The 15,766-nt window shown below is 54.1% G+C and overlaps 5 protein-coding genes across 5 annotated transcripts; 3 read left to right on the top strand and 2 right to left on the bottom strand.

Moving 5' to 3' along the window:
* Nucleotides 1-322: 322 nt before the first annotated feature.
* Nucleotides 323-3,034, top strand: BDW74DRAFT_183021 (glycoside hydrolase family 3 protein; the record flags this gene model as incomplete). Its single annotated transcript, XM_073730400.1, has 2 exons — nucleotides 323-526; nucleotides 578-3,034. The coding sequence occupies 2 exons, from the start codon at nucleotides 323-325 to the stop codon at nucleotides 3,032-3,034; spliced, it is 2,661 nt and encodes an 886-aa protein (XP_073578794.1).
* A 945-nt stretch (nucleotides 3,035-3,979) lies between these two features.
* On the top strand, nucleotides 3,980-5,011 carry BDW74DRAFT_183022 (uncharacterized protein; the record flags this gene model as incomplete). The annotated part of the gene is made up of 2 exons (XM_073730401.1): nucleotides 3,980-4,331; nucleotides 4,446-5,011. 2 exons carry the CDS (start codon nucleotides 3,980-3,982, stop codon nucleotides 5,009-5,011), a joined length of 918 nt encoding a protein of 305 aa, XP_073578795.1.
* Nucleotides 5,012-6,924: 1,913 nt separating this feature from the next.
* BDW74DRAFT_183023 (uncharacterized protein) lies at nucleotides 6,925-7,268 on the top strand (the record flags this gene model as incomplete). The annotated part of the gene is made up of 2 exons (XM_073730402.1): nucleotides 6,925-7,138; nucleotides 7,213-7,268. The coding sequence occupies 2 exons, from the start codon at nucleotides 6,925-6,927 to the stop codon at nucleotides 7,266-7,268; spliced, it is 270 nt and encodes an 89-aa protein (XP_073578796.1).
* A 1,239-nt stretch (nucleotides 7,269-8,507) lies between these two features.
* Nucleotides 8,508-11,096, bottom strand: BDW74DRAFT_183024 (GcvT family protein; the record flags this gene model as incomplete). Its single annotated transcript, XM_073730403.1, has 1 exon — nucleotides 8,508-11,096. The coding sequence occupies one exon, from the start codon at nucleotides 11,094-11,096 to the stop codon at nucleotides 8,508-8,510; it is 2,589 nt and encodes an 862-aa protein (XP_073578797.1).
* Nucleotides 11,097-12,944: 1,848 nt separating this feature from the next.
* BDW74DRAFT_188646 (putative C6 transcription factor) lies at nucleotides 12,945-15,430 on the bottom strand (the record flags this gene model as incomplete). The annotated part of the gene is made up of 5 exons (XM_073731781.1): nucleotides 15,158-15,430; nucleotides 15,047-15,102; nucleotides 14,587-14,990; nucleotides 13,604-14,520; nucleotides 12,945-13,514 (listed from the first exon to the last, which is right to left on the bottom strand). The coding sequence occupies exons 1-5, from the start codon at nucleotides 15,326-15,328 to the stop codon at nucleotides 12,945-12,947; spliced, it is 2,118 nt and encodes a 705-aa protein (XP_073578798.1). The 5' UTR covers nucleotides 15,329-15,430.
* Between the last annotated feature and the right edge of the window lie 336 nt (nucleotides 15,431-15,766).

Genomic DNA, 15,766 nt, shown 5'->3' on the forward strand with positions numbered 1-15,766 from the left:
GGGACACATTGTACTAATGCAAGAACACCTAGGGTACCGGACCCATACCAAACCTTCGCGTCGGGATGGCCGGCATTTAACCAGGACTATAAAAGGTAGCCCTAAAAAAGCCTACGCCGGCGACCCAACCCGCGCGTTCTCCACACTCTATATCGCTATCTTGGGGTAAGGAGTTCCGCCCGCCAGTGCAGCTTCGAAGCTCCAAATCCTTTCGCCGCATCTGCGGCCAATCCCCACAGTACATAACTACGCCCCTGTCCGAGCTGCAGGGACTTCGCGACAGAGCCCCTTAGCCGAATACGTCTTTGGAGCAGGGAGCAACATGGGTTCGCCAACCGATATCGCCTCGAGAGGCATACTCGCCTGGACTATACTCTACATCCTCGCAGCATACCTTATCCCACCCACAGCAGCAGAAACCCAGCCATGGCTCAACACCTCCTACACACCAGAAGACCGTCTCCAATCCTTCCTGTCAGCCCTAACCTTCGAAGAGAAACTGGCTATGGTGCAGGGGAATGAATCCGTACTCACCCTCCCACAACCATCCCAAAGACCCTACTAACAACAGTCCCAGGCCGAAACAAACGCCTGCATAGGCTACATCCCGCCCCTCCCGCGTCTCGGCATGCCAGCAATCTGCATGGGCGACGGCCCCGAAGGAGTCGGAAACAACCTCGCCAACGTAACAACCTTCCCCGCGCCCATATTAACCGTCGCAACGTGGAACAAAACCCTCAACAACCTCTTCGGCAGCGCACTGGGAGCAGAGCATAAGAGCAAAGGCCGCAACGTCGTCCTCGCGCCCACGATCAATATCATTCGCACCCCGCTCTGGGGCCGTGCTGCCGAGAGTATGTCTGAGGATCCGTATCTAACGAGTAAGATGGCGGTGGAGGTTACGAGGGGAATTCAAGAAAATAAGGTTGTGGCATGCGTGAAGCACTTTGCGGCGTATAACCAGGAGACAGATCGGTTTGGACTCGCGCCTGAGTTTGATGCTGTTGATGCGGTTGTGGAGGAGCGCGTGTTGCGCGAGATTTATTTCCCTGCGTTTAAGGCGTCCATTCAGGAGGGGAATGCTGGGAGTGTCATGTGTGCTTACAATAAACTCAATGGGCAACATGCGTGCGAGAATAGCTGGCTTCTTAACGATGTCCTCAAGAACGAATGGGAATTCAATGGATTCGTGGTCACGGATTGGTACTTTGCGCAGCGGTCTACTGTTCAAGCTGCACTCGCAGGACTGGATAACAGCCAGCCCGGTGGAGATTGGACGGACTACTACGGGTTTCCGGATTTCTTTGGGAGCTTGCTAGAGGATGCAGTTGGGAACGGCTCTGTTCCACGCCAAAGAGTCGAGGATATGGCTGAGCGGCTTTGGAGGCCTGTTTTTGAGACTGGAGCTGTTGACAGTCCGTCGTCTGGACTGGCGGGGATCGATGTGGTTGCCCGGACGCAGAAGCATCTGGATCTTGCACAGGAAATTGTCGAGGAGGGGGCTGTTTTGCTCAAGAATGAGGGTGTGTTGCCTCTTGGACAGGGCAAAGAGAAGACAATTGCAGTCTTTGGCGCTGGTGCAGCAGATCAAGCGGCTGTCACCGAGCTGCATGGCGGATTTGTCCTTGATACGACCATGGTCGTGCAGAAACCGGTTGACTATATCCGTGCCCGTGCAAAGCAGGACAATATCACTGTCCTGTATTCCGAGGCATACCCGGGCACCAACGAGTTCCCGACAGTCCCCTCGTCCATGTTTGGATCTGCAGGATTGAACGTAACGTACTGGACAAGCACTGACTTCTCTGGCTTTCCAAACCGCACAGTCCACGCGGACAACATCACCGCGATATCTTATCCAGCTGACATCGGCGCTGTCTGGCCAGAAGTCTTCTCATCCCGGTACGAGGGCACATTCTACCCGAACGTCAGCGGCCGCTACCACTTCTCATTATCCGGGAATGGCGGGGGACGTCTATACCTAGACAACAAGCTCGTCGCCGATATGCCCGGCAGCAACTTCGGCGTCGTCGTGCAGGGCGTTGCAGATCTTAAAGCTGACACGCCCGTCCCCATCCGCTTCGACTACAGCATGGGGTACTCCGTTGACCCCGGGACATACGGGATCAGCGTGGGCGTCAACATCCCAACCGAAAATCCAAGTCTGTACGAGCATGCGATTGCGACCGCCGAAGCCGCAGACGTGAGCATCGTCTTCGTCAACGATGCACACACCGAGGGTCTCGATAGTTCCCTTGCCATGCGTCTTCCCGGTGACCAAGACGAAATTATATCCCTGATCGCCAGTCAGAGCCGCAAGACCATCGTCGTGCTGAACACAAACGCCGCGATCCTAATGCCCTGGCTTGATAGCGTCGACGCCGTCATCGAGACGTTCTACCCGGGTCAGCAGGTTGGTTCTGCAATCGCGAGACTCCTCTTCGGGGACGTGAACTTTTCGGGCAAATTGCCTGTTACGTTCCCGGCTTCGTATGAGGACTCGCCCACGAGCAACGTGTCTCGCTTTCCTGGCGTGAATCTAACGGCAACGTACAGCGAGGGTCTGTATGTGGGGTATAAATGGTTCGATGAGTTTGGTGTCACCCCGTTGTTTGCCTTTGGACATGGGCTGTCTTATACGAGTTTTGAAATCGGGGAGCTGGCTATCGTGCATACCAACTCAACCTCTATCTCTACCTCTACCTCTAGCCCTGGCTCCGGAGATGCAGATGTTATGCTCACGATCACAACAACCATAACGAACACAGGCCCCGTCTTCGGCAAGGAAGTCGTGCAGCTGTACGTGCGCTTCCCCGAGGCCGCTGACGAGCCGCCGAAGTTGCTGCGTGGGTTTGAGAAGGTTGCGCTGGATGTGGACGATACTGCGGCTGTAGGCTTTGATTTTTCAAGAGAGGATCTGGTGATTTGGAATACTGAGGTTGAGGATTGGGTGCTTGTTCCGGGGGTGTATGGGTTCCTCGTTGGGCGCTCGTCGGGGGATATTGTGCAGGAGGTGGATGTGGAACTGCCCTAGATAGGTACAATAGGCAAGGCAGTGTACCTTAAGTGCCATCATCAATGTTTGAGGGCAAAGCGGCAGGTTCAGCAATTAGACACTACCATATCCAACATTGAACAGACTCCAGTGGGAATGGGATGTAAGGTATGCGACAGATCTACGCCCTGGGAATTAGATTGGATAATAGCATACCTTACGTTCGGGTCACACTTGTAGTTTCCTCCCATCGGTGGAGAGAGCATGATCCAGCACAGCCCTGGAAGGCATTCTCATTGGAGTTCACCATAGTTCAGGAAGATATGTAGGGTACGTATGGTATAGAATGAAGCCTGGAAGCTTTTGGGACACTTACTTCGAGACCCCTGCTGGGCCGTCGGGTTGCATGAAGACGAGAATAATCAGTATCTAAACATACTGCTGGTCCTGCCGTGTGGACTGGACAGGGCATCGATCGCTAACCCGGAAAATCAATGCTTGTCTCTGATGACTGGTACCGATACCTGGAATGGCTGGGCCTCTCCATAAGTGTGTCAAATGTCTCCCATCTTTCTTTACTCCAACCTGGCTTGTAAGGCGCGATTCAGACGCCATGGGCCTGGGCCTAGACCTAGCCAGAAGCGAGGATCTTGAAAGGCGTTGTCTAACACAGTGCCACAGAAAGGCCTTTGTAGTGCTGAAAGCAGAAATTGAGAGGCAAGGCAAGGCGACAATCAGAGCTGGTTCAAAGACGCCCGAGGCGTGGCCACAAATCATGGTCTGCACAGCCCATGGGCATGAAGTTATAAAGGCTGATCTCGAGCTATAGCCCCTCCAGCGGTTTCTCCTTGCGATTACCGCCCCATTCTCCCATCCTCGCATTTATCTCCTAAAGCAAACCACTATATCCTACCATCCCATCCATCAGGTAATCACTTCCTACACGCATTTACCTTACCTAGGTACATCCATCCAACCGCCACCATGACCAACGCTGACTCCATCGAGCCATGCTGTCCCAACTTCTGGAAAACGCACAACAACGCGCGCGCCCAAGAAGCCATAACCGAGCAGGGAATCGGGCTTCCCTACCAAGTCCTGCAAAAGCCGCGCGGCACCACGCCGGTGATCTTAACCTACAAGACCACCCTCGCACTGCAAGACATGGAAAGTCTCAGCAATGAAGTCACACTTTGGGATAATGGCATCCACAGGCTTCTACGCGCTTACCCAGGCGTGCATTACCACTACCGCATCCTCGAGCATAGCGAACTGCTCAGTTACACGGTGGAGGCGGAGCTCAAGAAGCAGATGGAGAAGGGCACATGCGGCACACGTGCACCTGCATGCAAAGGAAAGGGCTTAGGGTTAGGGCAAGGCCCAAGCTCAGGGAAGTATGACAACCTATATGGACGTGCACCTCCAGCCCGACCTTGAGGTGCAGCCGCAGGTGCGGACCGCGGGTGGGAGACGGATCGGGTTCCAGATCGCACTATCAAACAGCAAGCGCGCGACCACGAGCGCGAGCTCGCGCGCCAATTCGCCGCAGACGATCCCCAGCGCATCCCCACCATCCTGCTCGACTTCCGAGTTTCCACCAACTCAAGCTCGAACTCAAACTCGAACGACGCCACGGCCACAATCCCCATCCTCACCCTCGTCAAGCAGCTATCCGATCTAGCTGCAGCCGGAGCCGCCCCCTTACTGCCTCGCGGCAGCTGGGCGTTCGAGCTCCCTGCACCGGGGGACGCGCGCAGCGCAACGGCACTCCGCAACGCATGGTTCAAGCGTCATCTTGTGGACTACGAGTGGGCGTATGTGCTTGTGAGCTACGGCCACGACCCGATTTACATGGATAAGAAGGGGCATGTTCTGGCTGAGGAGCAGGTGGATGACGAGCTGCGGAAGGAGAAGGAGCGCGAGTTTGAAAATATTGCCGAGGTGTGCTCGCTCACGAGAGAGTGTGGTGGAGGAGGATGGGGAGAGTGGTGTGCAGCTTCGGCCTCTTTATCCTGATTATAGTATTCTGTGCGGGATGAGCAAGGACTATATCCGTTTTGTGAATGGGATTTCTTAAGAGCATGGCATGGCATAAAATGGACACGGCACTTGAGATAATAAGTAATACAAAATCCATCTGTCTCCTAACGGACCTAATGGTACCATAAGTAGTGTTTAAATGCAAATGTTCAATGTTAAGGCTTCGAAATACCTTTTTAGTATGCTAGCTTTGCTTTTAGCGGTTGTGTCTAGCGTCCTTAGGGTAGCGTACTGTGACACCGGTACACTTGACATATTTTCAAGCAGGTGGTGATAAATTTGGTAGTATGGTTCCCTACTATTGCGCGGTAAACAGCCAACCAAAAAATCATACACCCCTGGTATGAACATCTTATCCCCAAGCTCCTTACTCCATATTAACAAATCCTCCTTGAAAGAATTAAACTATGTAGTCGTAGTATCACCCACATCCAGCGCGATTTTCCCAGAACCCCCCTTCGCTTAACGGCCGATATCCCAAAGGTATTTGTCCGTCCTGTTGAAACGTCCTTAGGCACCATAGTATCCATGCGGTACTCTTGACTGACCCGAGCAGTCTGTACCGCAGTCGCTATCAGATGCGAATGATACTATACCGCCGTCCGCACTTAGCAAGGCTGGACATATCCCCTTAAGACGTGGAATCCATGGCGTTGGGAGCATTGATGTGCGGCGGCTTGGTAATGTGCGCCTTTTGTACTATGGTCGGCTCTCATAGGTGGGTTTACCTAGGTCGACTAACTGCCCACACCGATCTCTAGGCATGATTCTCGCAATGTCCTTGGCTGGATAGTAGGGTGTGTATAGTTGGTTAGACTCAAGCTTGTACTGTAGACTTGGTTCTGTGCGTGGTATTCACTCGATTGAAACTGGGTATGGTAAATATAAATCGCAGCCAGCTGACTTGAGAGGAGCTTTTCGGGCAATACTATCGTACCAAGGGGGGTAGGTGATGGTAAAGGCGACGTGGCTACAAATACCGGGACTCATGGGGTCCGTCCGGTTATACAGTGCCATCATTGTAGGTCTCAGATGGAGGTGTCACTCCGGCCTGGGTTGTCGGACATGATGAATTGCATGATGTACGCGACTTCCCCTGCGCATTGGGTGGAATGGGGAAGCTTCTCGGACGCAGGACAACTTTCCCAACATGATAAAGCCAGCAATGGAGCCGCCGTGCACTGCGCTGGGGTGTCATCAAAAGTAAAGCACGAGCTCGTGGTTGCGGGCACCGGCCATCGTCTGGTATTTAAACCTTGCTCTGAAAGGCACCATGATACTGACGGCTTCGTTGGCGTCCGACACGGTCAGTAGGTTTTAATCTTTATTAATCTAGTAACGGCAACTGTGGTTGGCTATGACGGTCTAAAGCTCTGTTAGGATGCCGGGGACCATGCGATAACAATGCTTGTGGCTCTGTCGTGGATCTTCCAACCAATTGCCGCGGGCGAGAGAAAGAGGCTTTGTAGAAAGACCGCTGTCAGGGTTTTGGGATTGTGCCCTATCTTTTGCCCGCTTTGTGATGATGCTGCCACATCTGTACAGCAGACAATGACGACGCTGAGAAAGAATTGATGATTCATTATCCCAAGATCCTTTAACCTTTGTTAAGCAACTGCGAACGGGCTGCGCCGGGTATGAAAGGGTATCTCTGCCCTGCGGTACCATATTCACTGGCAGCCTCCTCTACCTGACGTATTACTATCAACGAGTCCTCATATTTCTTGATCACATCTCTCCTCAGCTAGCCCCAAACGCCTTACAGCTACAAGACACTGACCCAGATCCATATCTTGTGATATTGCCATTTACTCTCGGCGTATCCCACCGACCATCCCCGTTTGACCACCCCACCACCTCTATTTTCAAGACCCTTCTCGCTAGGTACCATGGCTGTTATCGCCGCATCCGCTGGCACCCTGGTCGCACTCCTGAAAGGCGCCTACGAGCTCGGCAAGTACTTAGTCCGCCTCTACCGCCAGCACAAAGAGATCCCCAAAACCATTCGAAAGCTGAGTAAAGACCTTCAGTCCTTAAGAGTCAAAGTTTATCTCCTAGAGCGGGCAAAAGAGCAGTTGAAAGCCGCAGACCTACCATTGGAGGGTACGGAATGGTTTCTCGACTAGGAGCTTCAGGACTGCATGGATGGCGCAAGGCAACTTAGCACCATCCTGCAGCAATGCAGCTCAAAGGCTGCGAAGTTAAGGAGCGGCGCAAAACTCTAGATCCTTGAGACTGAAATGAATGTCAAAGGATGCCAAGCCCGCGACTAACATCCTTGCCAGCGTTAACCTTAAGCTGGAAGAGCTAACCAGGTTTCTCACCATGTAAGTGTCAACAGAATCCACCTCCCCCCTCGTTACGTCTGTATTGTTCATCCACAACCGATTTGCTAACCATGCGGTATAAACTCTGGGTTATTTAACCAAGACACCGCTAAAACGTTGTCACGTATTGAGGGCATGGTTAAAACCATCACGCGCCGGCTCAACTCAGATCCGAGCTTGTTTGGCCGAATTCAGGCGCCCCGGGGTATGCGTGAAGAACTTCCAAGGGCGTCAGCATCCCCTACTACTTCACTGACACGCACCTGTGAGCAACAACCACCCCGAGCATCAGGCGGCCGTTCTCTTAGAAGACACCGCCGCAGCGGAGGCTCAAATAGTGTAGCCTTATGGCATAAAACCTATGACACTTTGCGACAGAAATACCGACAACATTGCGAACGGTGAACTGTGCAGCAGTACACCGGCTATGCCGACCACTGTATTTGGTACCGTTTATGCACGGATATTTGTGTGGTTAGCCCTGGCTTGCACAATTGGGTATGGTATTACTACTAGTTGGCGCTTATTGCAATGGTACCTGATCAGTATCGCGAGCTACTAGATCCACACGTCGGGATATTCCTCAGCGGATTCTGGTTGGATGTTATTTTATTGTGTTACTTTTTTTCCTTGCTTCGAAAATCATGTGACTCCTATGCTACCGGTAGCATTATGAGCATTTAACAAAGGCTGAAACTCGCCTTTGCTTACTCCTTCAAAGATCTTTTAGAAGAAGCGTTTCAGAGTTGGATAGGCGTGCCCCGAAGCCAGGAGCTCAAAGGGTCTGCCCAACAACTCGAACAGAGGCAGGGGATTACAAAAGTCTTTGGCGAGTCCTTTTAGGCCAGCGCCACTAATGGTACCATACCTAGACACCCTTGGAATTCTCATGCACATCTAGCTCCCTATCGAGGCTGGGTATGCCCATTGTGTCTATGTATAACAATTACAAGGAATCTCCAGCTAAGAACTTGAAGCGTTGGAAATGTACCATAAATTTTTACTTATATGGTAGTAGATTAGACACGATATAGCCCACGTAGCATACCCGCATAAACGCAACTAGAAATACAAGACAGACCTCTGCGCCGACACCCTTAGATTGCCATATTGATTTTGGAACTACAATATAGTACCATACCATATCAAAGAAGAGCCTTTACAGGCCCCAAAACCCCCTTCGCCTGTCCTACAGCCCAGGCCTGCCCACGCACCCTCGCCTCAGCCTCAACAACCGCCCCCTCTACAACCGTCGCCTTCACCATGCTCCCAAAATACCCAATCTCAAGCCCAACCCCATCCGCAATACTCGCAGGAAGCCACGCCCAAACCACCGGCTTGCGGACAGAATACCCAAACGCCGCGGTCGTGACATACCCGACGGCCCTAGAGTCCAGATACACGGGTTCCTTGCCCATAAGCACGGATTTCCCGTCGTCAACGGTGAGACAGCGCAATCGCTTTTCCAGTGGCCCTTTGGCACGTGCTAGGAGCGACGCCTTCCCCACGAAGTCAATCACCTTATTCCTCGCTATCGCGTGTCCCACTCCGGCTTCGTACGGGTCATGCTCGGAACTCATATCCACGCCGAACGTGCGGTATCCGCATTCGATGCGGAGGGCATTAAATGCTGCGCGGCCGGCCGGTATAATCCCGTGATTCTTGCCGGCGCTCAGTAAAGCGTCGAAGAGGTGGAGTCCATGCTCAGCGCTCGTCTGGATCTCCCACCCGTACTCGCCGACGTAGGATTTGCGGAGGAAGAGGACGGGGATTGAAGCGAGGGTCAGGGGTTTGGCAGTCATGTAGGGCAGGGCTTTATTGCTGATTTGGGATTCTGTGATTCCTAGGGTGCCTAGGACGTCGGAGGCGCGGGGACCCCAGAGACCGACTGCGCATGTTCCGCCCGTGATGTCGGAGACGTGCACCCAGCTTGCTGGGGAGGACGTGGACTGGGACTGGTGTCTTGCTGCGCGGGATAGGTACGCGAGGTCGCTGGCTGTATTCGCGCCGATCTGGAATGTATCCTTGGCTAGGCGTGTGACGAAGATATCGCTCTTGATGCCGGCGTTGTTGTTCAGGAGGAGGGTGTACACGATCGATCCGAGTCCAACATCGATATCAGAGGTTGTGAGAGCCTGGAGTAACTGTACAGCACCAGGCCCAGATACAATAAACCGGTGAAACGAAGACATATCGTACAGCGCGACGGCATTCCGCGTCTTCCACGCCTCGACGGCTGTGATGGGCGAGTAGAACCGGCTGGACCAGGCATCCCGATCAACAGGCCTCCACTGTTCCGGCAACGACTGTATCAGCTCTTTGTTGGCCTCATACCAAAACGGCCTTTCCCACCCGCCGACCTCCATAAACACTGCGCCGAGCTCAACCTGGCGAGTATAAAACGGGGAAACGCGCAGATTCCGCGGACTCTCACGCGGCTGCAGTGGGTGAATAATATCGTAGATCTCGACGAAGTTCTGCTGCGACGTTTCTTCGACGTAGGGTCGACTCAGCTGCACGGCTTCGAAGCGCGAGAGCTCACACTCTGAGACGTCGATGCTTGACCAGCCCTGCGTTAGGATTTCAGCCAGTGCTCTGGCGACACCCGCACTGTGCGTGACCCAGACGGCCTCGGCGACGAAGAACCCATCGAGGTTAGGCGCTTCACCGAGTAGGGGTCCGCCGTCGGGGGTGAACGAGAAGATTCCGTTGAACCCGTCGTCGATTTCCGCATTCCGCAGCGCAGGGAGGAGCTTCTGCGTCTCCTTCCACGCCGGCGCAAAATCCTCGCTCGTGAAATCCAGTCGACTCGGCATATTCGTCTCGCTGACGACTTTCGGCGTGGCGCCCAGCTCCCCCGCAACAACGGGCATCGGCTTGTGGCCGTAGTACCCGATCCCAATCTTATCGCCGTGCTCGCGGTAATACAGGTCCTGGTCCTGATGGCGGAGAATCGGGAACGCCGCATTTAACGCGTTGATACGGGTGTTCACCTCTCTGTCCTTGATCTCATGAACAGCCGTAGTCTTCGCGTACTGATGCGCCAGCGGGAGGAGCGGGATATCCACGCCCGCCATGGCGCCGACCTCAACGCCCCAGAAGCCCGCGCAGGAGATCACGATGTCTGCATGGTACTCGCCGGCGCTCGTTGTAACACCCGTTGCACGGCCGTTGCTCTGCAGGATCCCTGTTACGGCCGTGTGCTCGAGATACGTCACGCCCTTCTCTCTCGTCCGCTGGATTAGGAGCCCCGTTGCGCGCGCTGCAAGGGCAAGTCCGTCAGAGGGAATATGCAACCCTCCCAGTACAACACCTTCCTCTTTACTGAGCAGCGGATGGATCCGCCGACACTCCTCCGCGCTGATCAAGGACGCCTCCACCCCCCAAGCGTGCGCATAGCCCAGCTTCCTCTTCAGCTCCTGCATCCGTTCAGGTGTCGTCGCGACCTCCAGCCCGCCCAGCTGGTTGAAGCAGTTCTGCCCGTCTTTGCTGATGGACAATAGCTTCTGCACCGTGTACTGTGCGAACCGCGTCATCGTCTTTGAGGGGGACGTTTGGAAGACCAGACCTGGTGCGTGCGACGTTGATCCGCCTGGTAGGGAGAGCGGACCTTGCTCGATGACTGTGATACTGGCAGGGTTCCATCCGTGCGATAGGAGTTCGTCGGTGAGGTTTGCGCCGACGATGCCGGCGCCGATGATGATTATTGATTTGTTGGGATTGGAGGGGGACATTGTGATGGTGATTGTGTTCGTGTGTATTTCGTGGAATTGATGGTTTTTGGAGAGATGCGGCTGCTAGTATAACTATCCTAGACAATCCTCATCAACTGCTCAATGATACTATGATAGCATACCGTGTCATGTCATAGCACATCCCTCTGCGCCCGACCGTATCCCCCCCGCAGTATCTCCACTTCATCAGTATCTCCAACGGCTGCGCACGGTTGCAGACGGGACCCGTTCCCGAGCCGATCGATCCAAGAATCGCTTATCTGCCATGAGCCAGAGGCAGCTCGAGGCAAACTCTAGTCCGGGGGATGGGGCGGGGTTGTTGCGATAAGGCAGGGCGTGCAGTGGTCGGGAGACACGGAACCGAGCCGGCCCCGCGTTGGGTCTGTGCTGTGTTGGACTAGGCGGGTGACATGGCAGCGGAGGGTCTGGACTTAGGGATACGGAAGGAGTACACTTTGGAAGGAGTACATGTACATGGCAGGAGTCGCATGATTAGGATGGTCTAGACTCATTTTGGGAGTCAGGTCCTGCCTGCCTTATCAGGTTGTACCTATGATAGCTTCTGTGTCTCTAGGAATACTGCAGGGAGGTTACTCTACTAACCCATGCTTTCTGCCACGATGGCATCTGCCGGACGCTGACTGATTCGAGGGGACTTCGGAGCGTTATCAAGGATGTATACTACATGCACAAAGTTTGCTTGGCAGAAAGGAGTTGGTTGTTCTCCGGTGTACTTTCTCAAACCAGCAAGCACATACCTTAGACCACTAGACCAGGGTGAGGGAGTAGTTACATGGGATGAACACGATAGCCTACCTGGCATGGCGTTATCTCCCTTCGTTGTCTCACCGTTTGTCGACAGCGACAACACAAAAGACGATGAAGTTTGCATATGGCTAGTCTCTGTAATGTCTATGCACGGCTTGCTGGCGTGTGACCATCGCAGCTGACCTCGTCCGAAAACTGGATAGCACATTGGGTGACGTGGTACTTGTCGACCTGGGCAAGGTTCACTTTCAAGGTCCGCAGCACTCACATGAATCTTCCGTTGGAACTGACAGGAGAAGGGCCGTAGAATGCGACCCATGCCCACGGCCAGATGCAGCAATCTCTCGGGTTACAGTATACAGGGCCGCGCTCAAATGCTCGAAAATGGTCGAGACTGTATCCCTGCGTAGGGCTATCGGCCTACCCCAATTGACAGCCCGCCATCATTGCCGGATAGACTAGGATAGATAGAGTCCTAGACATAGTCAACGTTGACCTCTGCGCGGGTTCGCGTAGATAGGAGCAGAACCTTATCCTCCAGGCTGGTGCACTGTGCTCTGCGGATGCCGGTACCAACAAACCGGCAGCCGACCGAGCGTAGTTAGGGCCCTAGATATAGTTAACATCAACTTCTGTGCGGCATTGCATGGGGCAGAGTGCGTTGGGTCTGGTGCTCTGGAATTCAACCGCCGCTGCAGGGTGGTGAGTGGAAGTCGCCCCGGTACATCGGAATGGCTCGCGGCCGCTTTGTGAGGCTGCGAAGTCTCAAGGAGGAGCCTAGGCCCGATTGGCACATGGGCAGCTGTGGCACGGCATAAAAGTAAGAATGGGCGCGATTGTCCATGTCGCTATCGGTCAGTGACGCAGCGGAAGATGTTGCATGTGGTTCTTGTCGCTTTGGAAACGCCGGCTTCGGAGTCGCATGGCTGTTAATGGATCATGATGGCTGTCGCTGTCGCTTTGGCGTCTCTGGCTAAGTTGCAGAATCATCTCATCACCCCCTAAGAAAGCATGCAGTGTCAGATCAGAACCAAAGCAGAAAGTACGTATATCGTGTACTGTATGCCAAACAGCATCCATCTATAAATTCCCCAGATTCCACCACGCACTCCCCTCGACATCCCCCACAACCGGCACCTGCATGGCCCCGTGATACTCAACCTCATCCATATTCCCTCCGAATGTCGAATCCGCCCATAACCACGGCGTGTTCAGCATGAGACTGTCCACCGGCGCAACAAGCGGATCCCTCACACTCTCACTGACACGCTCTTTATCGCGCAGACTCGTACTTCTCAATGTCTCCGCCGCCGCAGCCGTCGGGCTCCGATAAAGCGGCATGGGCACGGCCTGGCCGCCATCCGTCGTGTTGACGCTTACCTCCGGTGAGGCGGTGACGATGATGTCGAGGTTTGAGATGTCATTTGCGCCCGGTTGGGGCGGTGGAGGCGCGAGAGAGGGATGGAGAAGGCCCTGTCCTACTCCTGCTCCTGCTCCATGTCCCGCGGCCTCGGAATCAGGAGAAACATTGAACTGCAGTATATCCCACATAAGCGGGATATTCAGGTGAATCTTCGACGGGACCCAGTCGTCTATGTCGATTATCTCTGTGCCGGAGGCGATGCGTGTTAGGGTTGTGAGTTTTCGGCTCTACCCACACCACAGATTGTCAGCATGAATCCGTTTTTGTTCAAGAAGGTTTAAGGTGAGCAAGGTGAGTAAATAGGGGTTGGGCATACCAAAACTTCACAAGCCCTCGAAAACCCGGTAAAACTCCTCAAAAAGTCCGAGCACTTCGCAAAGTCCGCGCGGGACTTATACTTAAGCCTTGGGTCATCCGCACAGCAATAATAAAGCTGCACGGTGGCCGCAATTCCAGCGACATGCGCAAAAAAGGGATCCGTAAGGCGGAAGTTCTTCTCGGAGACCATATCGATCAGCCGCACGATCCAAGTTGCATGGAGGAGGACAAGTTCGGAACTACGGCGCCAGAAGGAATTGGGTATTGCGAGGTTCGGATTCTGTTGACTGGCCATGATGTATAGGAACGGGTGGTTCAGCACGGTTAGGATCGCGTGGTACATGAATTGCAGCTTTACCCAGGGGACCCAGTATGCTTTATTGCTCGCGATTTCGTCCGCGGTCCGCCGGAAGAATTGGACGTGGTCGTAGCGGTGGCAGAGGGGAGTTGAGTTCTCGATCTCGTTTAGGTCCGAGAGAACGATGGCGTACTGCGACTCGTGCCGCCATGGTTCTGTGACTCTATTGCTGGTGCAGTGGCTTACGTATGCTCGGACTTTGGCCCACACCCAGCCGAAGTGGATGGACATGCTCCAGATACCGGTGTCATTGGGGGAAGAGCAGCCCACTGTATCCCGGGGCACGGGGGGTGGTTTGGGGGTTGTGTCTTCCGGATGCCGTGGATCGAAGGTGGAGAGGTAGGGAGGGCGCCAGGTGGAGGTGGGAATGGAGAGGAGGCCTGTTTGGCGGCCGTAGGACTGCTCGAGAAGTTGGAGGGACCAGAAAAGGCGGTTTTTTTGTTCGGCGTGTCTATCCTGCGATGAGTTTGTGTAGGCGGCGTCGGTGTCGAGGAGGGCGGCGCGGCAGAGTTGGAAGCTCAGGCCTAGGTAAAAGCGGCCCAGTTGGAGGTTGCCGTCTGCTTATATTAATACCATCTCTAGTCGAGTATCCTGCGGATGGAATGAGATAACGGGGGTCTCACCAATGAAAGACGAATACGCCAGCAAGCAAAGACTCTCGATGGTCGCCAGCTCAACCGTCCCATTCGCGATCTTCAGCATAATCAGGCTCTTCGCGCTATCCGCATACCGCTGGCCCTGCTCTGCCTCTCTGGTAAACCGACTCGTAAGCGCAAGAATACTGCAGATGAGCTCTTCCGGGTGCGATTCAATATTCCCTAGCTCTTTAATGTTCAGACACCAGACCGGCTGCCGGTGACAGCATTCCAGGTACAGATCGATCGCCTTGGCAACGGCCAGCGAGGACGTTTGTGGACTCGCCTCGTCGAGCGCGAAGATCGAGGGGAAGGCGGTTTCGCTGCTGTATGCGTCGCCGTGCGATGTACTGCTAAAGTCGTGCTCTTCGAGGGGTTGCTGTTCGTGTTGTCTGCCTCACTCAGTACACATATCACCCGATAGGAACCAGATGTTGATGGTGCGTACGCTGCCCCTCTTAGTATCTGATTAACCTTCTCCTCCAGCTCCGCGAGTCGATCTTTCTACGCGCCATCAGTTCCCCATTGATCTTGCTCTCTGGTGTGAAGGGAGACGTACATCCGGCCCACTGACACCCCCTGCCGCCGCATACGAGCACTGCTGGTTGAGTCTCACACAGCACGAACACGCCGGTTTCTCACCCGGACAGCGCGTCTTTTTGCGGCGGCAGTTGATACAGGCGTGGTTGGAGCGGAGGCGGCGACGTGTCCCGCTTTCGGGCGGCATCATGGCCACTTCAACACCCAAGAATACCTAGTGAACGTGAATGGGTTGTGAGGAAGACGGGAGATCCCCAGCTAAAACGCTTATGAGGCTAGAGCGGGCTGGTGCAACGCGACAGAGCAATAAGACGGGATGGAGTGACATGAAGATGAGAGAGTAATCGATATGACGGCAGCTCACCTCCGCACTGACCCTTGCTCTTGCCCAGGGAATGTCCATGACAGCTGGCCAAGGCATGCGGGGTCGGGATACTTTGGCTTGATACGGAAAGCGCTTGACCAGAGACAGTTAGGGCTGGAGATAAACCAGTCAGGTGAGCTGAATTATGATGACGCCTTATCTTCCGCCAATCAGAAGCAAGCCGATAAGAGCTCGGTTGTATTTCGGATCTAGTATTGGTTGCTAACTATCTGTGCTGGACAATTTGTCATAGTCATAAGCATA

Source organism: Aspergillus multicolor, assembly GCF_047715735.1.
Source record: "Aspergillus multicolor strain CBS 133.54 unplaced genomic scaffold BDW74scaffold_41, whole genome shotgun sequence".
Classification (NCBI taxonomy): domain Eukaryota; kingdom Fungi; phylum Ascomycota; class Eurotiomycetes; order Eurotiales; family Aspergillaceae; genus Aspergillus; species Aspergillus multicolor.